This window comes from Lissotriton vulgaris, chromosome 5 (assembly GCF_964263255.1).
Source record: "Lissotriton vulgaris chromosome 5, aLisVul1.2, whole genome shotgun sequence".
Taxonomy (NCBI): Eukaryota; Metazoa; Chordata; class Amphibia; order Caudata; family Salamandridae; genus Lissotriton; species Lissotriton vulgaris.
In genome coordinates this window covers 1,627,826,696-1,627,852,082 of record NC_141693.1, presented here as the reverse complement: position 1 = coordinate 1,627,852,082, position 25,387 = coordinate 1,627,826,696, and the positions used below count along the sequence as shown (strand labels likewise).

Genomic DNA, 25,387 nt, shown 5'->3' with positions numbered 1-25,387 from the left:
GGGGTCTTGTTTGTCGAATTTGTCATAGACCGTCTTGATCTTGAGGTGAAAGAAGGAGCTGAGTCTGTTGCAGAGGTCTTGGGAGGGAGGGACATCTGTTGTTTTGCTGTTGGGTTTGCCAAATTCCTTTATAATGGAGAAGCATTGCTTGGGGTTGTGGGCATTGGAGAGGATTCTGTCTTGGAGGAAATTCTTCCTTGTGGATTTGATAAGTTGCTAGTGTGCCGTGGTGGCTGCTTTATAGGTGGTGCATGTTTCCAGAATTCTGCTGTTTCTCCACATCTTTTCCTGTCATCGGAAGGAGCGCTTGGGTTCTTAGAGTGCCCTGGTGAACCAGTTTGCTTTCTTGTTGTGTCATCTTGCAGTCTCCTGGAGGGGGGCGAGTGTGTTGGCACAGCTGGTGAACCATTGATGGAGGTTACTTGCAAAGGTGTTGGAGTCTGTCATAGTTGGGCAGAGTGCAGGTGAGGGCAGAGGTGAGGTGTTCTTCAGAGACTTTGTTCCATATTCGGCATGGGAGACGGTGCACATGCTTGTGAGCGGTGGGTTTTCTAAAAGAGAAATAGATGCAGTGGCAGTCAGTCCAGAACAGTTCAGTGGTGTGGCTGAAGAAGATGCTGTTTTCTCCATCCAAGACAGGGTCGAGTGTGTGTCCTGCTCTGTGAGTGGGGGTGGAGACAAGTTGCTTCAGTCCTATGTTGGTGATGTTCTCTAGGAGGGCAGTGGTGTTTGGCTCATCCTCATCATGGTTGTCCATGTAGAAGTTTAGTTCTCTGAGTAGTATTTAGTCTGTGGAGTCAAGGGCGTGGGGTGCAATGAGGTCGGCAATGATGTTGGTGAATGCGCCACCGGAGCCAGGTGGTCTGTAGATGAGGGGTTGGTCTGGATCTGGAAGAGGATGTGTTCCATGAGGGCAAGGCATCATTCAAGTGTGTGGTTGTCGTGCAGGGGGAGCTTATGTGGATGATGGCGAGGCCTCCTCCTGGGCATGTGGGGCAGTCATTCCTCAGGATCTTGTATCCATCTGGGATGGTGGTTGCGGTGTCGGGTCCAGAGCTGACATTGGTCCTGGTCTCTGTGAGGAAGGTGACGTCAGGCGTGTGAGTGTTGAGAAGGTTCCGGATTTCTATGGCATGTCTGTGCAGAGTGTGCACATTGAGGATTATGCATTTCAGTTGTTTGTGTGTGCTGGTGTCCGGTGGGCTGGGGGGTCTGCTGGGGTACAGAGGTGAGTGAAGGTGCAGTGGCAGTGTTGGCAGGAGATCGGGCCTTGGGTGTTGCCCGTGTTGCGAAATGGCAGTTGTTGATGTGTCGGGGGGGGGGGTTGAGAGTGTGTAGGGTGCTGGGGTCATCATACCACCGGGGGACCAAGGTCCCTGGCATTGGTCACAGACGGATCATGGACAGGCAGGCGTGCCTTTGATGCTCGAGCGGTGTGCCCAATGCTTGGCCACCATTAAGTAGGGGTCAGGGGGAAGGCGATCAGCTGGGAGGTGGGAGGAGAAGCAACATGTTGGTGGGAGGGGCCACGGGGGCAGCAGCAGCGGGGAGCACAGGAAGAGGGAGCAAAAATGGGCAAAAGGGAAAAAGAGGCAAAAGAGAAAGAGACAGAAGAGGAAAAGAAGCAACAGAGAAAAAAGTGGCAAAAGAGAAAAAGAGGCACAAGAGAACAGAGGACACAGAACAGAGCTGAATAGCAGAAGAGCAGGGTGCTCTTCCACGAGACTACCAGGGTTGAGGCACAGGCAGGAGCCTGCGGGTGGAGGAGGGCCTTGAACACCTACCGGGCAAGGAGCTTGGGCTCAAGGGCAGTCCCTCAATGATGCAGCTGCACAGGGGAAGAGCAGTGACACTGACCAGGAAGGTCAGAGGTCTTGCTTTTGCTCATTTACCCATAGAGAATGGGTAAAGCCTCTTTATACATCAGCCCCCTTTTCTAGCGAGTCAGTATCAATAGTAGGTGAATTGCCAAATACCCCAAGCATTAAACATTAAATGCAAGGTGTAGTGATAGGTATATGTGAAAAGAGTGCTGTCACCAGGCACCTGGGATTGTGGTGAAAATATGACACCAGACCTTTGGAAAACATGGAATGCAGTATCACTTGGAATGCTGCTGCAAAAAGTTCTTCCCAAGTTCAACAAAGATTGGAGTGATATTGTTTGTATATGCTGTGATCCAGCTACATATATGAAAATATTGTGTGTCAAAATCAATACCTGAGCTGAAGTGTTCCCTGTAAGAGAGCCTTGCCACTTGCAAAATGGTATGCTGAAAGCATCTTTACAATCTTCAGAGTTAGTGAAGAATGCTATTGACTTTCTAGTCCATTCTGGCACACTTTTTTGTTATACGGGGGAACTAAAACGCAAATATTTCTCATTTTGTGCTTTGTGTTTCATCAAAGAAAGAGTTATCCCAAATGTGTCATTTAGCTGGACAAAGTCTGTCCGCCATCATAATAGACCCCTTAGTCTTTATTAAATGGTACATTGGATTTAGAATGTTTATATTGATATAAAATGTAGACATTTGTAATTGACATGTCATTGGACATGTATCTTTTGGGAAACTATTAGTTAAAGATGTGGAGATCCTATTTGAATTGATTTTATCAAGACTTTTTACATAAGTATTGCCATTTGACCTCACAAGTATGAGGAATTTTCTATTCCTCTATGCAGATTACAAAGGAGTGTGACTTCTAGAACAGTCCGTAATAACTTTAGAGTTTATTAATTGTTAGATTGGATATGGATTTTTATATTGGTTGCAGAATTCTGATCAAAGTAATTTCTATACTATCTGAAGTTTATCATATGTAAAAGTCTTAGAAACATATATAGAGATCCAGTTTCAATTGTAAGCAGCAATTTTTTTCTCCATGGTTTCAATAAATGGGAGATAGAAGTTTTGTACTTCTGGACAGTACCGTGTGTATTAGAACTTGATGGACCTTTCTATAAATGTTATAGAGTATCCAAAATGGCCCTAACATTTATTCTGTTTTCGTGCCATTGAGTCAATCCAGAGAATGTATAATGTCTAGTTAGTAAGCATCTTTAAAAGTATCACTATGTAAACTTTAAAATCAATCAAAGTGATATTTGAATAAACATTCTACTATATAAAAATTGTATTATTTTGAGGACAACTGCACTATTTATTATTTCATGCCACGTATATATCTTTACATGGGAAATATTGCTAATAGTGATAGCTTCTGCCGTCATGTATATTGTAAAAGGAATGCTTTGTGACTCCAAAGGGTAGTGTTACAAAAAGAGGATTGGCTTGTTTGAATGTTTATAGCACTGTATGAACTATTTAAAGACATTTAGGAGAGCGAAATGAAGACCATATCTAAATTTCCCTTATTAATATATTTAAGGAATACTATATATCATTTGAAAGTCAAGTACAATCCCTATATCTCTCTTAACTGTTGCTCCAACATACATGGTGTTGGGGGATGAGTACATTGTGAAGCAATAGCTAAGTATAATATAACATCAAAAAAAGAGATCCATATAAACAATCACATCATGTTTTATGGGGTTGATTTTATGATTGAATTGCTGCATATTAGAGGCCGTTATGTAAGACATGATTTTACATTGAACTTGAGTTGTTCTGATTCATGTTCTGTTTTCTTTACAGCCTTGATGAAGAGGGTAATCCTCTAAACAAATATCTGCTTTTGATGGAAAAGGATGTTTTCTTGAATATTGATAGATAAGAATGTAAAGGAATTGCAAATAAAGATAATCTTTTTGAAAAAGTACAACAGCTTATGTTGCAATGATTAACTTTTTGAATGAAAGCAATGGAAAAAGACAATCAAATCAAATCAAATCAGGTGTTTGTTAAGCGTGACTACTCACCCGTAAGGGTCTCAAGGTGCTGTGGGTGAGGGGGGGGGGTTCGCAGGTTGCAGTCCATCAAGAAGGAGGTCTGTCGAAGAGCCAGGTTTCAAGGTTTCAAGCGAAGATGGGGAGCAATGTTATCTGTCTGAGGTGGAGCGGAAGGTCGTTCCAGGCACTGGCCCCTTGGAAGGAGAAGGAGCGGCCTCCCGATCTAGTCCTTTTAGTGCGGGGCACCAAGGCGTAGGAGATCTGGGCCGATCGTAGGGTCCTTTTGGGGTGCGTGGAATTTGAGTCGGCTGTTCTGGTATGCTGGTCCAGTGTCGTGGTGGGCTTTGTGAGCGTGGGTTAGCATCTTAAAGGTGACTCTAGCTTCGATGAGAAGCCAGTGGAGTGTGCCCAGGTGCTGGGAGATGTGGCAGAGGCTTGGCAGGTTGAGGACCAGTCTTGCAGCGGTGTTTTGGATGTTCTGTAGCTTGCGGGTGAGGTATTAGTTCATTACGGCATAGAGTGCGTTGCCTTAGTCGAACCTGCTGGTGACCTGGGCCTGAGTGACAGTCTTTCTGCTTTCAAGGAGGATCCATTTGAAGGTCTTGCGTAGGAAGCGGAGAGTGTGAAAGCAGGAGGACGAGACGGATTTGATCTGGTGGTCCATTTTGAGCTCTGAGTCCAGGATGATTCTCAGGTTGCGTGAGTGGTCCGTGGGGGTGGGTGGGCTTCCGAGGGTGGGTGGCTACCAGCTGTCATTCCAGGCGTCTGGGTTTGGGCCCATGATGAGTACATCCGTTTTGTTTGTGTTTAGTTGTAGGCAGCTGTTTTTTATCCATTTGGCGATGGCTTCCATGCCTTCTCGAAAGTTGTGTTGGGTTCGTTGGATAGGGAGAGGATGAGTTGGGTGTCATCTGCGTATGACACAATGTTGAGTCCGGAGGTTCTGACGATGGGGGCGAGCGGAGCCATGTAGACGTTGAAGAGCGTAGGCCTGAGGGAGCACCCCTAGGGGCTCCGCAGGTGGTAGGGGTAGGGTCTGAGAGGAAATGGGGGAGTCTGACCCACTGCATTCTGCCATGTATTGGAACCCTGTGTTGTGGAGTCTGCATATTAGGGTGCGGTGAGAGACTGTGTTTAACGCCACTGAGAGGTTGAGGATGATGAGGGCTGCTGTTTCTCCTTTGTCCAGTAAGGTACGAATATCGTCTGTTGCAGTAAGGAAGGTGGTTTCTGTACTGTGTTTTTTTCTGTAGCCGGATTGGGAGGAGTCGAGTATGTTGTGCTCTTTGATGAGGCGAGTTGGCTATTGATGGCTTTCTCGATGACTTTCGCTGGGAACAGGAGTAGGGAGATGGGTCTGTAGTTTTTTAGGTCAGTGGGGTCTGCCAAGGGTTTCTTCAGGAGGGGATTGATCCCAGCGTGTTTCCAGTTATCAGGGAATGAGGCGGTTGCCAGGGAGTGGTTGATGGTGTGGCAGAGCATGGGTGCGATGATGAAAATGTGGTGCGGCAGGGGTCCATGAGGGCCCAGTAGTGGACTGACTTCATCATCTTCAGTGTGTCTTTGGTGGTGAGGGCTGTCCAGTTGTCGATCGCTGGCTTCAGGGTGTCGGGGTGGTTGGTGAGGGTTCAGTGTGTTGGTTGTCTTCATTGAAGTTGTCATAGATGCTCTTGATTTCGTGGTGGAAAATGTGCTGAGTTTGTCGCAGAGGTTTTGTGAGGGAGGGATGTCAGTGGACGTGCTGGTGGGTAGGGCGAGCTCCTTAATGATGTTGAAGAGTTCTTTGCTGTTGTGTGCATAAGTGGAAATTCTGTCTTCAATCACTTTTTTCCTTGTTTTTCTGATGAGTTGTTCGTGGGCGTTGGAGGCGGCTCTGAAGTTGTTGTGGGTTTCTGTGGATTTGGTGTTCTTCCAGGCTTTTTTGAGGTTCCGGCAAGTGCGTCTGGACTCTCGAAGTTCGGTGGTGAACCATCTAGCTTTCTTGGTGTGGGTGTTGTTGTTTTTCTTGAGGGGGGCTGTGGTGTTGGTGTTGTCGTTTTCCGCAATGGTTGGAGTGGAGTTGCTGAGTGATGAGGTTAGCTGGTCGTCGGTGATTCTGGTCCAGTTTCTTCATGGGAGCAGGTACTGGTGTCTGTGGATAGTGGGTGTTGTGAAGGTGAATTGGACGCATCGATGGTCAGTGCATGGGAGTTCGGTGGTGTGGCTGAAGGTGATGGAGTTTCCTGTTGTGAAGAGGAGGTCGAGGTTGTGTCCTGCTGAGTGCATGGGTTCGGTCACGATCTGGCGGAGTCCGATGTTGTGGAGGTTGACCAGGAGGGATGTGGTACTGGGGTCCAGTAGGTAGTAGTGGAAGTTGAGGTCTCCCAGTTGGATGTGGTTGGTGGATGCGATGGCATGCAGGTAGATGATGTCCGTGATGGAGTTGGCAAAAAGTCTGATGGGTCCAGGTAGTTGTTAGATGAGGGTTCCACGGAGGGTGGAGCTAAGGCTGGTCTGTATCTTGAAGTGAAGGTGTTCCATCAGGTCTGTGGGCTCGTCGGGGAGTGTGCTCAGGCGGAGGGTGGATATGTAGATGATGGCGATTCCTCCTCCAGGGCGGGTGGGACGGTCTTTCCTGGAGATCTTGTATCCTTGGTCAATGGCAATGGCGATGTCCGGTCCTGAGGTGGTGTTGGTCCAGGTTTAGGTAAAGAATGTTAAGTTCGGGGTAGTGCTGTGGACGAGGTCCCAGATTTCGGTGGCATGTTTGTGGAGGGGTTGGACATTGAGGAGAATACTTTGCAGGGTCTTCGGTTCGGTTGTGTTCTTGCGGACGGATTTTCTCTGGGTCAGTGGTCTTGGCGATGCTGCAGGTGTGCCGGCAGCGGTAACAGCTGAAGGGTCCGTGGGTGTCGGCTGGTGATGAATGTTTGTAGTTGTTGTTGCGACATGGGTTGAGAGCGTGAGTGCCGCTGGGCCATAGCGTTGGCGGTGCAGAAATCCAGGGGTCCTGGCGCTGGTCGCAGTTGGGTCGCGGACGGGCACAGACGGGCAAGCCTTTGGAGCCCCAGCGGTGCAGCCACTGCCCGGCTGGCAGTGGCCGCCATTGAGTAGGGGTCAGGGAGGGCTGGACAGCTGGGAGGCGGGAGGGGAGCTGGATTGGGCCAGTCGCACTGGTCGTGCTGGCGGGAGGGGCCGCGGGGGCAGCAGCAGCGGGGAAAAACGGGCTAAAAAAGGCAAAAGGAAAAAGGCAAAAAGAGAGAGAAAAGTGCAAATAAGGCAGCAAAAGTGAAAGAAAGAGTGGAGGAAAGACACAGAGGACACAGGAGAAGAGGGTAAAAATGAGTGAAAAACTGAGGAAAGACACTGGAGAGAGAGCGAAGGGGGGAGCTTGAAATGAGGGGAAAACGACAGAAAATGGAGGTTAAGACCCAGAAGTTGAGTAAAGGTGGGAGATAGAAGTGAGGGAAAAAAAGAGTGAAAACGGAGAGCAAAAGTGGAGCAAGGGAATGGAGACAGAGGTCCACTGGACCATTAGAGATGTGGCACAGGTGGAGGAGGGCCTCGAACACCAACATTCGAGAGTGCAGGGACTCGGGGGAAGGCCTCACTTAATGGTGAGCTGCGAGTGAGGGAGAGCAATTTCAATGACAATGAGTCAGCGGTCTTACCTCCAGAAAGACATTGTTATTTGACAGGTATGCTAGTGCTACCGAAAAACTTTACAGATACCCTGTCAAAAATGCAAAATAAAACCGTGTGTAGGAGATGTTACAAAGGTCTTACAATTAATGTCAACTGCAGTAGAGAAGCTGAAGATGTTTAATTCTGCTTTTAGGGCTATAATTCTGTTGGGGGACTGGAGATGGATCCAGCCTAAGTATCATGTAAGCTGAAGAGGGAAGAACAGTCTACCTCATCAGGGTACAATACAGAGAAATTGGCACAGATCCATCAACATACTCAATTCAGAGGCACTGTAGGTAATCGGAGAAGGTGTTGAGTTGATGTTTAATTAAACACATTGAAAAAGCTCCCCTTAGGATTATATGGTCATGTTCCAATTATTTTACATACCGTTACTATTTCTGAACAAAAATGCTACCATGATGATATAAAAAGTAACTGTGAAATCCCAAACATGCCTTCCACATTCAAAATTGTTGAGGTAGTGTATTAATTTACATTTGATTCAGAATGTGTTTTTTTGGGTAGTTGAGTGCTTTTCTGAGTTTAAGTTTATGAATATTTTTTTAAGATTTCTTATTTTTGCACATGCTTATTACCTCTCTCTATTTGATATTAGGTTGTGAATGCAAAAGGGGCTTTTCCTATGAATCACTGTTTGTGAATCTTTAATACATATATGTATTTTTTAATTTGTTATTTTTTGATTCAGTAGTTTTTCCAACTTTTGTCCATCACTTGACCCTATTTTACAGAACTTAACCCTAATCAATTTGTGACTGATCACCAACTCGATACATCTTCATATATCTGGTCCTTAGTTCTCTACTAAATATGGGCCTGATTGTGATGGTGGTGGGACAGCCACCGTCAGCCAGTCAGTGGTTGTCCAACCACCATCGGACTCAGAGGTCTGCCCGCCGCTGTACAATGGTTGGCAGATGGAGAGACCGACCCCACATATCCTACGGGCTCAAGGAGCCAGTCATGCATCAAAAGGACTTGAATCCAACAGTGGTGGTGCCTGAGGGATTACAATGTCACTGTCCGCCGGCCATTTCATGGCGGTTAACCCACCATGAAAAGGCTGGTGGAAAGGGACTTTGAGGGCCCCTAGTGGACTCCCTTTCCACCTTGCTCTCAGCCTTGGGTTCTGGGTGCCTTCTATATATCTCTGCACCAATGTGACAGGCACTGTATGGTGCCTGCTAAATAGTGCAGGGATATGCAAAATGGTTGCTTCATAATCCCTATAGCTGGACTGCCGACAGCTAGTCCGGAGGTCACATTCCCAACAGGATGGCGGTTGGACTAAAGTTTGACCGACTAATTTGCATGTAGCCAGGTTCTGAGCTGGGATGGTGCAGTGAGCTAAAAAACGGCGATGGATCAAGCCCTGATCTTTGGACTGGGTAAGAGTGGTCTGCTTAATTCAGACACTCTGTTCATCACCACCCCCTTTTTCTGAATCTAACTAAGAAGAGCCTGATGATATTTGTAAGTAAAAGATGATTTATCAATATGTGACAGATAAACTGTTTGCATGGAAGCTTACTTACTGCACTCATCATGGCTGTGGCCTCATTCTTCCAGCACTTCTCGGATGCAGTTTGTACTATTATCATATCAGTATGTTCACTTTTTTAAAACTGTTCGTCATACTTTGCAACTTCATAATGTTTTCATCCCCGGTACACAGCTGTATGTTATCAAGTTCTTCATAGTGTGCAAACATGATACAATATGTATTTAAATGCCAATGTGTTTTAGTATTTCAGTATTACTGTGAGAAACACTACTGCTGAGGATTTATAAAACAACATGCCTCTTTTTTTTACTGAGTTTTATATAGCGCTAACTTCACCCGTAGGTACTGCGTATCAGATCACTTTACATAGCACCGGTTGCGTTACATGAAACATATTAATTTTTGTTAGGCACCGGGAGATTAGGTGATTTGCCCAGAAGCACAGGAATTTCCCTGTCTTTGCCGAGACTCGAACCAAGCTAGCCGTTAAACCAACTCCTCTCCACATGCGATGCATTTCTTCTTCTCTCTTCCCCCTCTCTGAAACTCATTATAAGTGAAGGATTTGACAAACAACGGAAAACATTGTTAAGAAACACATCAACTAAAAAATATACAGTCAGCCAATGTAACAAAAACGCCAACTTGAAACTAGGAATTTTGATCCCACAGTTTAACTTCAATATTTGGAGCAAATTTCTAACTTTCATGGGATTCACAAAGATTTCCCGGAGTGTTCATATTTACAGTTTGACTTTTGTTTAATTCACTGAAAAAATGCAACAAAATGCCCTTTTGAATCGCATTCACTGACCCCTTGAGAAGAGTACATGTCTGTGCATTTAACAGCATGAAACTATGCAAGGCTATACTAATACACATATAGGTTTGTGCATGTTAACATACAGTTGCAGGTAGACCTACCAAAAAATACACACAGTACTGTTGCTGCAAAATCTAAGGGCCTTTTGACAAACTAAAAGTTACATTTTACGAATAATAATTTTAGAACTGTGGAGACTCTGCAGTCGGATGTAGAACTCTGCACATAAAATTATAGGATAGGCCTATCTTTTTATGTGTGGAGTCTCAGACAACTTCTGCTGAATAATATATTAATAGAGTATGTGTGTGTGTGTGCGTGTGTGTGTGTGTGTGTGTGTGTGTGGTGTGAAGGCTGCTTTGGAGTACACAGACAAGATTACATCTATCACCCTGCAGATAACAGATTATAGAACAGGTGTGTCTGACTACTGATACTCCCTGTCTGATAAAGCATAACTCACTGGAGAGGAACTGAGAGACCCGTGTCAGTTCAATTTTCTCCAAACAAAGGTAAGTTTCCTTTTGGGGCTTGGGGGTTTACTGGGTGTGACCCCAATAATATTTGGGGAACACAACAGTATCACATAAAATAAATCTGTATACTTCATCTTCCGGTGTGACTTCACAGCACAAATAAATGTGTTGTAATATTTCAGACAGTAGGAATACAGTAAGTGGCCATAGAGGCAGTGGTTTTCTCCAATTGACATCTTTTTATTAGACCTTTTCAGCCTTTGCTTAAACACTTTGTCAGTTACATATTGGTGGCTACTAGAATATTCTACCATCATACTTATATTTCAAGGCATTAGTGACAATTTGACATCTGAAAAGTACAATCAAGCATCATAGTTGTTTTTCAAATTGATATTATTGACATAAATCAATCTAACCGACATATAGTATAGTTGAATTGTTATCTAATGAAATACTTTTTATGTAAGCATCAATTTGCAGAGTATGAAGAATATATCAGTTGCCAGGTTCATTTTCTGTGCCAGGGGAGGATGACAGAACACCACTTTTGTTTTGGTAAGAAGAGTAGCAGCAACATTCTACTAGGGGTATAAATGATTCCGCACTCTGTTTATCAATGCAATATTTCATTGCAAATTCCATTAGCTATGAGAACATACTCAAAGATGACAGGTACAATCAATCATGAACATGCAACACAAACTGGCCCCGGACACATTGCAGAGGCAAAAATATCAAATATTTACACCCACTCTACCTAGAGTCATTGCCATGTCAAATTAAACTCAGAATGCTGACTTTTATACCATTGGATCATATTGACACTTTAATATTGGCATAACATTATTTTGACTCTGCCCTCGCTTCCCTTGTTGTTCGTTTCCTAGGTTTTTTGATCCAATCGAAATCGAGGCATGATGATAGCCCTCTGTCAAGGGACCATCATTGGGTTCACTTTTAATATTATGGCTGTTACTGCAGAGAGCATAAAGCCAGAAAATGAATGATATGATGCCTTTTTCCTTTTCTCATATTCGGAGTTATACCACTCATTATCCTAACTGTTGGCAAATCATGTATTATAAACAATGTCATTTTTTGCTTATGGCTTCTTCTGTTTTTTGTGCTTATCTTCCTAACAGATTACAACTCAGTTTTTCGTTTGTCGGGAAAACTAATGTTTACCATTTTATAACAAACTAGCTTACCCGTCGCGCGTTGCTGCGATCTCGGAAGAAAGGACATTTAAGGAAACTTGTTATGATAACATTCAATTTACATTGTGTCATTTTTATTGAAACTTATTCATTTTAATATGGAAAACATTTTAAAGTGTTGTTTTAATTCTGTTTATTTATTCAAGTGCTTGTGGATACACAGTATTTTTTGCTTTTCTGTCTGGTGCGTACACAAATAAATCAGAAGGTTTTATGACGCGTGAGTTGGCCACATACAGTTGTCCATGTGAGAAGCACAGATTCTCCAAATCTAGTCCACACACTTGCAGCTGTTGTCCTTGTGCTTTGTTGATGGTCATTGCAAAAGCGAGTCGCACCGTAAACTGTAACCGTTCATTATTGGAAAGATTATGAGGGCCATGGGAGGCCGGGGAGCCGATATTTAACAAATGTTTCTTTTTTTTGTTGCCAGAAACCTTCCCAAATTTTCATGGCGATCGGATGAATGGTGTAGGAATGCATAAAGGACAAACAGACATACTTTCGTTTTTATATATGTATAGAAGATTTGAAGGAAACTGCATACTATGATTATGTTTACTTATTAAGGTACACAGGATATGTATTATTGAAAATTGACTCTTGCTTGTTTTTCTTATTAAGCATGTTATTTAACAACTAATTGCACAACTATTGGCTAAAGTGTGATTACCAAACTTACCAATCCAATCAAACAACACATGAGAATTGACTTGACTCAAATGAATTTTGCCTTGCAAGAAGATTGATGAAAGCATGAGTAAGACAATCTTTCTAAAACATGACTCGCATAGTGAATACATTCTTTTAACTCTCCCTCTTGCCAGCGCCAAAGCATGTAGCCCTCAAATATACCCACGGGAAATTTCACTGCACTGTTGTGTCTGCTAATAACCTTAATAGTACCCCATCATCTATTCCTTTTAGGTGTTTTTTTTCTTTTTGTTGGTCACTGGTTCTATTTCACTTTTTTCTCTTCCCTCCCCAGTACACTTCCCTGTATTTCCTGAATGTTAGGTACCCATGCACAACATAGTTTCCTCACTCGGTGGTGGTTCTCAATACAGTTTTAGTAATTTTATTAAAACTGACACTGTCACGTTACATCTCTTGCAGCCTTGAAAAAGCCCCGGTCCAATAGACCATTAGCGGCAAAACACATGTCAGCTGTTTGCACATTCAAGAACTTAAAATACCACAAAAATTAAGGACAACATCAATAAAAAAAATTATGACAAAGCAAGAAGAACATTAGCAAATAGTCTTTCTTCTGAACTTAACATTAGAATCAAACTGAAAGGGCTATTGGAAGAATTGAATAAATGAGGAGACATTGCTCAAATTCTTTAAACAGCAAAAAATATGTACCTACTTTGCGTGTACATGTACCCATATCCAATGCATGTTTGTAAGCCGTCTGTGCCCAGGAGCCAGTTTCTGTTGTGTGTCCACATGCGACAGTGCAATTTGGCTCTTTGTATATTGTCTGTGAAAGCATGTTTTTACTGCAGTATTGTCAGTATGTAATGCATTTAGGAAAGTCACACCATTTGGTTTTTCCACTGCATGTTGAAATTCTGATCAGAAATTCAAAAGTTTAACTAGTTGCCTTAACCCGATAAAAATGAAAGTAGTGCGGTTTGACTAGTACCTATTCAAGACATAGTAAGAGTAGACCATTCTGACATAGACATGTAATACATGCCCCAGATGGGATAATCCTTGAAATATCTATAAAGAGCTGGTAAGTTTTTAGAATACATACCTGTGTCCTTCATGTTCGCAAAGCGTTTTTGCAGCAGATGACAGATCGATTGCTCCAGGATCCTTCTCCTGCCATTTTCTAACTTCCCGGAGGCTGATGTCAAAAATATCAACAACAAAGATCTCCTTGAAGACTTTGCAGGTTGGTAGAAGTAAATGTATGAGGTAGGTCATGCCAATTTGCATGATTGTATCCCCCTTTACTTTGCCTGTTTCAAATAATTTGAAATGTTTCAATAATTATTAACATGAAATAACACATTGTTACTCTTAATGATTCTAGATGAAAACATATGTAATATTTAGTTCATGGCTTGTGACTGAAGAATTTTCATTAAAATGTAAGGTAAATAGATTAAGCTAACAATCCTCTATGTGTGCATTAGTTTGTATTCCACTTATGTTATGTTTATACACTGTTTTTTTAACTACTATATCGTATTGTGTGAATCTCCTAATCCAAGAATGCAAAGCCTCAATAAAAAAAAGACTTACCTCCTTTATTCTGCTACTTAGGAAGAGTGTGAATATACAAACATTTAGCATCTTTTAAGCAAGAGGATTTGGTTGCTAAGTTATACAAATAGTTTGTTTGACTTTTTAAATATTTTAACCATTTTGCTGCTGAGGCTTCTCCCACTCCCTCGAGCTGAGTCTTTTTTATGTTTGAGCCACTGTGCCCTTAAGCCTTCATGACAATTTTTCCTCAAATGGTATCAAAGTCATATTCAAGTTCATTTTTCCCCAAATCTTGAGGATTCTTATGGTACCTAGGGTTTGTGGATTCAGCAGAAGGGAGCCAAGAAAATAGCCAAAATACAACCAAACTGATGTTCTTTCTTCAGAAAAATAGCAAAAAGTGTTGTGCAAGAAGACATTCTTTTTTTAATAAAACATTGCTAAAAGCATCATCTTTATACTTTTCAAGAACAAGCAGCGTTTCTGCATTTTGTGAAGTGCTAGTCCATTTTTCCTATGTTTCAAGGTTTCAGCCTACTTGAAGTTTGTGGTGAAAACAGATATGAACCCCATGGATGAATCCAGGAAACTATACTTTACATCCATCAGTCCCTTCTGGTTGTAATGATATATAGGGCCATATGTATGAAAGTACCGATTTGTAAATCTGAAAATGCGATTTTTACTGAATCGCACATTCAGAATCGTAAATCGGTATGTATGAAAGAAATCGCAAATAATTAGCCATTCCTTAAAAATCGCTATTTATTTGCGATTCCCCCAAATGCGATTACTTAACCTGTAGGAATCGCACAATATGCGAATTCGCTATGAAAAATCGCAATTTGCGTGAAAAATCGCAATTTGCGTGAAAAATCGCAATTTCGCGATTTTCGCAAATGAGCCAATCAGGAGATCTGGTGCAGCATGATGAAATCACAACCAGGAAGTGATTGACTTCCCATGCTGCACCTGAGTTCCTGAATCAGAGGCAGAGTGAAGGTGTGTTTGGTACAGTGCAGTGTGCACCTAGAGAAACAGGGCTGAGAGTGGAGCCACGCCCAGGCAGGAATCCCAGCAGCAGGAGAGTGGAAGCTCAAGGAAAAGAAAACAAAAGTTTTCTGAGGCAGAATTGGAGCATCTGATTCATGAAATGGTGTCAAACCATGAATTACTTTTTGGAAGGAAATCCAGGGAGGTGCCAGAGAGTCGCAAAAGGAGGATCTGGGAAGAAATCCAGCACAAGTTGAATGCTTGCGGTGTGACACCCCTGAGTGTGGAGGACCTCAGAAAGTGCTGGTACGACCTATGCCTGTGCTCCAAAGAAAAACTAGCTGCCAGGCTGGAACAGTCCAGGATAACAGGTGGTGGGACCTCATCTGTTTCTGTTTCAACACCCCTGGAGGAACTGGTTGAGGGGACCCTGCAACCAGAGAGTGTGGGACGAGTGGCTAAATTTGACAGCTCTGACCAGCCAGCATCAGGAAAAGGTAAGAACCATGCCCTCACACCCCTCACACCCCCTAACACCCCCCAGCAGTGAACCAGGGGCAGGAAACAAGATAGGTAGTCCAGAGCACTCACCCAGGCAGACATAGCAATGCCTCATGGGAGATGTAGTCACATGTAAATCAAAGTGTTAAAATTGCAGCTAAAATAGTCAAACATATATTCTGCTGGTCTTGACAGTGAAACAAGAGACCAATGTAAACGAAATAGGTGTGAAAATTTTATTTATACAGTGCAAGTTAGTAAAGTAAATTAATGTGTGTTGTTCTATCCACAGCACCATCTTCAACACAGCCCTCAGGCAGTGGGACAGTCGTTGAGAGTATTGAGTCAGGAGATTCCGGCCAAGATGTGAACACGGATGGGGAGGACAGCCCTGTGACCACTCACAGACAAAGAAGGAAACACATTGTCAGACCACTGGAGCCAATTCAGGATGAGGCAGATGCAAGTGGTGAAAATGTAACTATTGTGGACACACAGCCACAGCAAGAGGGACCTGCAACAGACCAGTATGTCCCACGAAGTGCAGCCAGGCGCAGACGACGCACGGGCAACAATGTTGACGGGCGAGGCGAGGAATCAGTTTATGCAGGACTGGAACTCAACATATTACAGGTGCAGCGCCTGCAGGCAAAAAACATTAAACTTTTACAAAGGGAGATGAGGGAGGGGTTCCGTGGACTCAGGAAGGACCTGAAGGATGGGCTACAGGCGGTATGCGAGGAATTGCGTACAGAGTGTAGTGGTAGGCGCAGAGGTTGGCAACGCCAAGATAGGTACACCCGGTCCATCAACCGCGTGGCGGCTACATCTAGCATCCAGGCCAGGCGCAGCATTGAGATGCAGCGGCGTTTCACACATGCTGCACAAGACATAGTAAATGCGCTTTTGCAAGTGACCACTGCTGTGGATGAGTTGCGCCAAGTACGCACAACAGGGCCGGAAGTACTGACTTCAAGTGAAGAAGATAATCAGTCAGTTCGGAGCAGCACCACCCCAACGCCAGCCTTAGAGAGAGGCCCAAGTGGTGGGACCAATAGGGCTACACCTTTAAATGAACATTAGGCTGTGCATCATTTGACTAGTGAGTCACTCCATTACTTTTCTGAGCACTGTGAAAGCAACGTGCTAAATATGTCTTGTATGACTACTGTACGTTTTCAGTTGATACATATCCTGCTATTAAGGATTAAAAACAAAATTCACACTTACATTACTCGGCATTGTGTTGTTTTTCCTTACCTAAAAATAGCTGCGCATAATCTCATCACGCCTCTGGCGCCCAGCCGCTGCAATAGCTCTACCAGCTACCGTACGTCCAGGTCCAGGCCCCTTTACGTCAGAGGATACTGAGTCACTCAGCTCAACTTGTGTCCCTTTTCTTGTGGAAATGTTATGGAGCATGGCACAAGCCACCACTATTTTACAACACGTATTGGGGCTGTATTGGAGTGCACCTCCACTTTTATGGAGGCACCGGAATCTCCTTTTCAGGATACCAAATGTCTGTTCAATGGTGCCTCTGGTAGCAATGTGTGCCCTGTTGTACCTGCGTTCACTTGCATTGTTGGGATTGAGGTAGGGAGTCAAGATGAAATCCTGTACGGCATAACCACTGTCACCTGTGGGTTAGATACAAATATGTTAGCCTGTGACATGCACATGGTATTTGGTACTGATGACCCCTATGTCTGAAGGTATTTACCGAGTAGGTATCCTTCGCCAAACTCCCCTCTTGAGAGTCTACGATATATCCCACTGTGTCGGAAGACGAAAGCATCATGTGTGCTGCCAGGGTACTTTGCTACAATGTCAGCAATGATGTGTTTGGCATCACACACCCCCTGAATGTTCAGGGAGGGGTAGCATTTCCGATTTCAAAAGATGTATTCATTGCTTGAGGGGGGGATATAGCAACATGTGTGCCATCAATACATCCTATCACGTGTGGGAAATGCGATATGTGATAAAAGTCCTGCTTTGTCTGTGCTATTGCCTGAGGTGTGCTGGGGAAGTAAATGTGATGTTGCATCCTCTGAACCATGGCATCTAGGAAGGCATGGAATAATCGCGAAAGGGCACTTTGTGACACCCCTCCTGCTGACGCAATCACCCCCTCAAAACTTCCAGAGGCCAACAGGTGTAATGAACACAGGACCAGTATTTCAGTGGAGATGGCATTTGTCCTGCATGTGGGGTGTTCAAGGTAGGGTCTGAGTTTTGCAATTAAATCATTTATGCTGTCTTCATCAAGCCTGTAATGGGTGTAGAGGTCCTCCTCAAGGCCCTGGAAGATGCTGATGCTCAAACGGAATATCACTCCTGCCGTAGCCTCCTCTGTGCAGCAGCTCTCAAACGTATCCTCCTAGCTATGATGTAAAGCCCCGCCATTGTGGTAAACAGTTATTTGAATTCTGTTGCTGCTTAAATAGTTTGCACCTTGTTACCACCTGCTCCTACTTGATGGCAATTGCGAATCTGTATTTAGCGATTTTTCGAAATTCGCTAATTGCGATTTTTCATACATATCATTGCAATTCTTTATTTAGCGAAATTTGCTTATCTGCGATTTTTAAGTGATTTCCTACATTAGCGATTTTCCATTTGCGATTTTCGCAAACTGGAAACTCGCAAATGTTCAATATCGCTGATTTTTTGCAGAATGGCACATTTCGCATAATGCAGAATCACATTTCTTGCGATTCCTTAAATTCAATGGCTTTTGCATTCATACATGCCGTTAAGCACATTAGCATTAGCTAAGCCAGAAATTCAGGAATTTCGGCTTTTGCGATTGCAAATTTGCTTTAAACATATGGCCCATAGTGGTTTTTGGTTGTGCAAAATATGCAAATCATAACATTCAATGGGCCATCTTTATCCCCTATGCCATTACGTAGGAGGAAGGTTTCTGTTCTTCCTTGGCAGACCAGTAATTTATAAAAAAAGGGGATTGAAGACCCTGCACTTAGCAGATATTTTCAAATATATTTATGGTTCTTACTGAAGAAATCAAGACACCTTCCTAGGGGTCCCACTGATACTTGGTCCTTTTAAACCAACAAAGAAGAAATTGGCAGAGAAGCTGAAATATAACAGAACATCTTTATTAACCTCAAATGAGTGAGACTACGTCACACAGAAGCCTTAGCAACTGAATGAGGCAGTCTGAGGAGTACAGAAAACAGAGGCCTTATATATGCTTAGGGTAACATAGTCATCATATGACCAAGGGGCAGTCCTGGCTCATGTAAGCATGCAAAAATTACGAAGATGGGCATACACGATCTGCTTGCTCAACAAAGTGGGAGGAGAGTTACTTCTCCATACAGCAGCAAAAATAGCCTGACAGTTATACTAGAGAAGCAGGTGCATTCTACTAGCCAGGCCCTTCTGGGCATGTGCGAAGGTGGAAGATGCTAAATATAGTTAGTTTCTAGGCAGATTACAAGAGCAGTCAACACTGAGGGAGGACAGAGCACATAGCGAGCATGTGGCAGCACATGGCTAACTAAAATGGCTGCCAGAAATACAAAATGGCTTTCAGCTCATGCTAACAAATCCGTCCAATATTTAACTTTACTAAATCTAGAAGGTGAATAGGTGTATCAGATTATTCTTAGTCATGTTATAGGGCAGGAAGAACAACCTGCTGATGGCTATGGAAGTCTGTATTGATTTTCAGACAGAATTTGGGCTCTAGAGAGAGCGTAATATGATTTTTATATATTTCTGATTGAGGATGCTGACACGGTATAGCATCCATCTCCCCTAAACGTCTGCCTGTGGTAATAACCACACAGAAAAAATGTTTTAGACATAGTATCGGGGGGCTAGAAGGGAGTCCTCTTAATGAAAACTAGGGGTATATCCCAAGCTAAGAGGGGATTATGATCCTTAGGTCTAAAGATTTTAATCCTCTAATTAACCTTGATAATATAGGTTCCATAGAAGAAAACTCATTCCAAGGTGATCTAAATACCCTAAAACTGACTACTGCGATCTTTGCCTAGCAGCGGACAACCCCTTGTAAATCTCCTCTTGTAAACATTGAGGAATATTAGGGGTGTCCGTAGTCATAGGGAAAATGCGTGTATCCCTGCTCTGCCTATCTGGTGATCAAAACATTATTAGTGGACAACCTTTTAGAAGCCTGTAGAGAGGTGGAGACAGAAAGGGATACAACCTTCTCTATAAATTCTTCCCTCTCACCCTTCAGACCAATAGTCTTAAATGTGCTAAGGTGTCTAGAAGTGGGAGAGGATATCATATGAGAGAAGGAGAGAGTTCAAAATCCACTCCTGCTCTACCTGCAGATGACCCAGAAGGGGAATGCATGGTCTCTTTGTCTGAAAAGGAGGCACCATGATGACCTCCACTGGCTGCTTATGAAGTCCTGCCAGGACCCTGGGCATCAGGTGGTGCTTAATTTGAGCCTGTGGTTTCTGTCACTTAGCACTGGGACTTAATTAGGAACACTGGGGCTTAAGACAGCTGCCACATGGTGGTGTGGTTTGTGTTTTTTAAAGATAAGCAGAACAACAGTAGTTTATTAACTCATTATACATTAAATTAGGGAATATAAAGGAATGTGTAGACAAGTCCTCTCAGCCAGGTACTGTTTAGGGCATCTATGCCTGCTGACTGCAGTCCATAGTATTCGGACAAGAATAACAATAGTAAGGAGTTGTGTTCCATTGCACACAAGTCCATCAGAGGGACTCCTCACCTCCTGAACTTGTCTTGCAAGAGGAGAGGGTTTAGGACAAATTCTTGGGAAGATGGAAAGATCTCGCTGAGAAAGTCTGCCTCGGATTGAGTGAGCCCCTAACAACTGGGTTACCGTTACTAAACCTAGGAAGAAAATAGCCCTCTTCTGGAAGAAAAGGGCAAATAAAAGGAACAAGAAATGCTGTGAGCGGTGAGTGAATTTATGAGTAGTTCTTCAACCCAAACATAGAAAAAGAAGACAGATCGAAAGCAGAAGAAGGAAAGGGGTGAATGGGTATATTCATAGCTAAACTAAGTAGTGGAATGAGGAAGGAGAAGAGGAGGTAATGCAGCAATCCAACAATATGAAACCAGAGCATCCGATAACATACATGATGCAAAATATTGCCACAGAACAAATGCGCAGCCTGTACCTTTTCCAGCTCATCTTAATTGTGATTGTACTTTTTAAATACAAGACAGTTGTGATTCGTTCTGGAAACTGCAGGTCGGGCAGACAAAGCGTGTATCTTATGTAGTGTCCTATGTCTTTAAATGGTGAACAAATAATCCCAATAGTATGCCTACTGTCCTCAGAATCAAGGAAGGATAAACACGCTCCCCTGAGATTTCAGTTTTTGGTTGTTAATAACACGGGGATCTCTGTGAAATTTTTACACAAGTCCCCTCTGGGACCTGAAAACTGAACACTGCTATTGACTTCAATGGGTACTTTTAATCTCAACAAGACTAGGAAAGAGAAGGAGAAAAAAAGAGGGCCCTCCTATAGAAGACCAGGAGCTGGAGGGCAGTTAATCATACTGCAGCTCTGTTAGAACTGGGGTTCTCTAGTTGGCAGAGGTAGGTAGCACTGTCCAAATAGGGACCCTTGCTTCTATTCAGGGTAAGGAGGAAACCCTCAGGGTCTGTGCTATGTTGAAAAGACCCACTCTTATGTTGAAACGCACACATGCATTAAGGTACACAAGGTATTAGGGTACACTTACCATTAGTACGACTTACCTTATACGCACCTAGTAGATAATAGGGCCGGGGGATTAAAGCTACCTATAAGTCCCTAGTAAAGAATAAAGCATGGCAGTTTAGAACCCTTTCTGTAATTGCATGTTTGCCCCTCTTTAGTGCCTACTGTCATTTTAAAAGCAGCCTTGTGTTTCAGCACTGCTTTTAAATGTAAATTGTGCCCAAACTTGGCTTTGGTGGTTGGGGCACTTAAAAAGGTATAAACTACAATATGCATATTAGGTGCTCCCGCTCTCCCCTTGATGTTTCCGGTAGGGAGGGTCATGTCATTATAAGGAGGGCCCTTAAAAAAGTAGTTTTATATGCCCTGGAGATAGAGATATTGAACATTTCACTTTCCCCATTGTAGTAAAGTGCTTATCAATTTCGACTTTGGTGCTAAGAGCTCTGTGGGGTGAGGTTAAACACAATTGTTGCATATTCAGGACCCTTAATGTCTCCTCTAGGTGCCCCAGGGGTGGGGGGACCGGTAACTATAATCAGGGGCATTATAAAGTATGTTTTCTATATTCCCTGATGGTGGAGAAATTTCACGTTGCAGTTTCCCCATTGTCGATGCCTAGCCCCATAGGATAACATTGCAATAGTTAATGAATGTATAAATATTGCTAGGAATTAAATATAAATACTGCTCAATGAATTAGGAGACTGGTATTGATAAATCCAACAGAATGCCATTGTTGAATGTATCCTAAAGTATGCAGAAAAGAAGTTATAAGAGTTTCTTATCTGTAAGCCAAAATTCAGTCTTCGTGGCCTCTTCCCTGATTGGTCAGAGTTAACAGGATTATTCAGGCCGCTTGGATGAAGTGATAAGTGGCTCACACAGGGCGAGGCTATCTGGTAGAGAGAAATCTGCTAGACACTAATGCCAGGGGGGGTCATTAAGCAGGGAGCTTCAAAGGGGATAGAACATGCAGGGAATGCGAGGCCCATCTACCCCCCAGCCCCTCTGACTCAGCCAGATGACAGGCTTAAGACAGGAATTTGCAGATTGTAGGGGGAGGAGAGCTATTGAAATGAGCCAACCTGGAGGTTGGTTTAACTAGTTCTTGCTCCTCTTCTGAGATTTCAGCCATTCCAAATTTTGGACCAATCAATCAGTGAATTTGTAAAGCGCGCTACTTACCCGTGAGGGTCTCAAGGTGCTGGGAGGGGGGGTGCTGCTACTGCTTGAAGAGCCAGGTCTTGAGGAGCCTACTGAAGATGAGCAGGTCTTGGGTCTGCCGCAGATGGGTGGGGAGGGTGTTCCATGTCTTGGCAGCGAGGGAGGAGAAGGATCTGCCGCCCGAGGTTGTTCATTGGATGCGCGGGATGGTGGCGAGGGCGAGGCTGGAGGAGTGGAGCTGGCAGGCGGGGTTGTAGAAGTTGAGTCTGTTGTTCAGGTAGGCTGATCCGGTGTTGTGGAGTGCCTTGTGTGTGTTGGTGAGAAGCTTGAAGGTGATCCTCTTGTTGATGGGGAGCCAGTGCAGGTCTCCTAGGTGGGAGGTGATGTGGCTACGGAGGGGGATGTTGAGAATCGGTCTGGCGGAGGGGTTTTGGATGGGTTGTAATCATTGCAGGTGTTTGGCTGGGATTCCTGCTTAGAGTGTGTTGCCGTAGTCCAGCCTGCTGCTGACGAGGGCTTGATTAACTTGGGTGTTGGAGCTGCTCCCAGTGACGTTGGCCACCAGGAGTCGTCCCACGCAGATGGGGTGGGACCTAGGATGAGGACCTCCGTCTTGTCCGAGTTCAAGTTTCAGACGGCTGCTTCTCATGGACTCGGCAACGGCCTTCATTCCCTCATGGAGGTTGGTTTTGGCGGTGTGCGGGTCCTTGGTGAGGGAGAGGATGAGCTGCGCGTCGTCGGCGTAGGAGATGATGTTCAGGTCGTGCTGGCGGGCCACTTGTGCGAGGGGGGCCATGTAGACGTTGAACAGGGTCAGGCTGAGGGATGAGCCCTGGGGTACACCGCAGATGATGTCAGTGGCTTTGGATCAGAAGGGCGAGAGGCAGACTCTCTGGGTCCTGCCGGAGAGGAAGGACGTGGTCCAGTCTAGTGCCTTCTTCTGGATTCCGGCTTCTTGGAAGCGTGTTCTTAGTGTGTGGCAGGTCCAGGAGGATGAGGGCTGAAGTTTCGCCATTGTCTAGCTGACATCTGATGTTATCTGTGGCGGCGATGAGGACAGTCTCGGTGCTGTGGTTGCATCTGAATCCGGACTGAGAAGAATCTAGGATGTTGTTGTACTCAAGGTATTGGGTCAGCTGTATGGTGGAGATTTTATTGAGGACCCTCGGCGGGAAGGTGAGCAGAGAGATGGGCCGGACGTTCTTGAGGTCTTTGGGGACCACTTTGGGTTTCTTGAGAAGGGCGTTGATTTCGGCGTGCTTCCAGCTTTATGGGAATGTCACTCTGTCAAAGTAGAAGTTGATGACCTTCCGCAGTTGGCGTGCGATGGTTGCATCAGCTTTGTTGAAGACGTGGTGTGGGCAGGTGTCTGATGAAGATCCTGAGTGGATGGAGTTCATGACCTTGCGTGTCTCTTTGTCATTGATGTGGCACCAGGAGGTCAGCTGGTTGGTGCAGGTGGAGTTCGGGATGGGGCCTGTTGCGGACGGGTCGTCTGAGGAGTTGAAGCTGTCGTGGATGTCAGTGATCTTGCGATGGAAGAAGGTGGCCAGTGAGACGCACAGATCTTTCGAGGGCGGGATGTCGTTGGTGTTGGGGCTGGGGTTCGAGAGTTCCTTCACTATGTTGAAAAGTTCTTTGCTGTTGTGTCCATTGTTGTCCAGCCGGGCTTTGAAGGACGATCTCTTGTATGTTCTGATGAGGTGGTAATATCTGCGGATGACGTCCTTGTGGGCTGTGTGGCTGTCTGGTGTGCGGTCGTGGAGCCATATCTTCCCCAGCTTCCGGAATGTTCGTTTGGAGGTCTGGAGTTTTTCGGTGAACCAGGCAGATTTCTTGCTGGGGTGGTTGATGAAGGTTTGTTTTCATTGGGATGAAGGTGTTTGCGCAGTTGTCGATCCACTGTCTGAAGTTTCGGGCGTCGGCGTCTGTGTCGGTGGGGTTAGTGGGTGGGTTCTGGGCGAGGGTGGAGGTCAACTGGTCTTCAGTGACTTTGTTCCAGCAGCGGCGAGGCAGCTGTTGGGTGCGGTGGTGCGTGGTTGGTTTCTTGATGGTGAAGTGGATGCATCGGTGGTCGGTCCAGTGGAGTTCGGTGGTGTGGTTGAAGGCAATGTGCGTGCTTGTGGAGAAGACGGGGTCGAGCGTGTGGCTGAGTGTATATGAGTGCTCCTCTGAGGGTGGTGTTGGGGTCGGTGTGGATCTGGAAGCAAAGGTGCTCGGCGGAGTTAAGGTAATCGTCTGCGAGGGTGTGGACCTGGAGGGTTGACTTGTGGACGATGGCTATTCCTCCTGCCATCCCGTTTTTGCGGTCTCGGCAGGAGATTTTGCTGCAGTCTGGGATGGCAATGGTGATGTCAGGTGCCGAGGAGTCGTTCCACCAGGTTTCAGTCAGGAAGGCAACGTCAGGGGCGGTGGTGTCGAGCAGGTCCCAGAGCTTGACAGGGTGTTTGTATGCTGAACGGGTGTTGAGGAGTATGCAGCGGAGGTGGTTGGGTCAGGTCCATGGGGGTTTAGCGGTTCTGTTGCATGTAAAGTTGCAGGCGTGGCAGGAGAAGGGTCAGTGGGTGCGTTTGGGGCGGCCTGAAAGCAGCTGTGGTCTCGGTCGGTGTTGAGCGCGAGGAGGGTGTTGGTGTCATATCGGAGTCTGGCATCTTGGCATGGGCGGGGTCCAGGGTTTCTGGCGCTGGGCACGGTCCAGGCGCCGACAGGCACTGACAGGCTTGCCCGTGGCACGCCTTCGGCGCGCCACCGGCGCGTCCACCTAACAGCCGCCATTTAAGGTGTGGAGGGAGGGAGGAGCAGCTGGGAGGCGGGAGTGGGGCAGCAAGGGGGCGTGGCCGTGGGAGACCACGGCAGGAAACATTGGGTCACAGAAGACAAAAATGGGGGGAGGGGGGCGCAGATGGGCTACAACAGTGGAAATAACAGTGCAATAGAATACAGAAAATGAAAGCAGGCAGGAGAGCAAATAACAGTTAAGGACAAACCACAGTTAGATCAGCGATCCTGGGCACCTGAGGATCGAACACCTGCTAGAAGCGGTAGCAGCAAGGTGAATGCGCACAGGTGGTGCTGTTCGGCGGTAGGGGAGCGACCCGGCCCGTAAGCAGGTCCCAGAAAGCAATAGTGCTTTTTGGGAGAAGATTATGCCACACTGGAGAAAGTGGTCTTGCTCTGGGGTGTTGTTGTGCACCCATGTCTGCATGCACCCACTTTACTGCA

General features: G+C 45.1%; 1 protein-coding gene across 1 annotated transcript in view; it reads right to left on the bottom strand.

The window, feature by feature from the left end:
- Window positions 1–25,387, bottom strand: part of LOC147716861 (nicotinamide N-methyltransferase-like) — a 74,513-nt gene that overhangs the window by 8,569 nt on the left and 40,557 nt on the right. Inside the window, exon 2 of the mRNA XM_086923769.1 lies at window positions 13,334–13,541. Coding sequence (XP_086779895.1) covers window positions 13,334–13,541 — 208 coding nt within the window. The remainder of the gene's footprint in view (window positions 1–13,333; window positions 13,542–25,387) is intronic.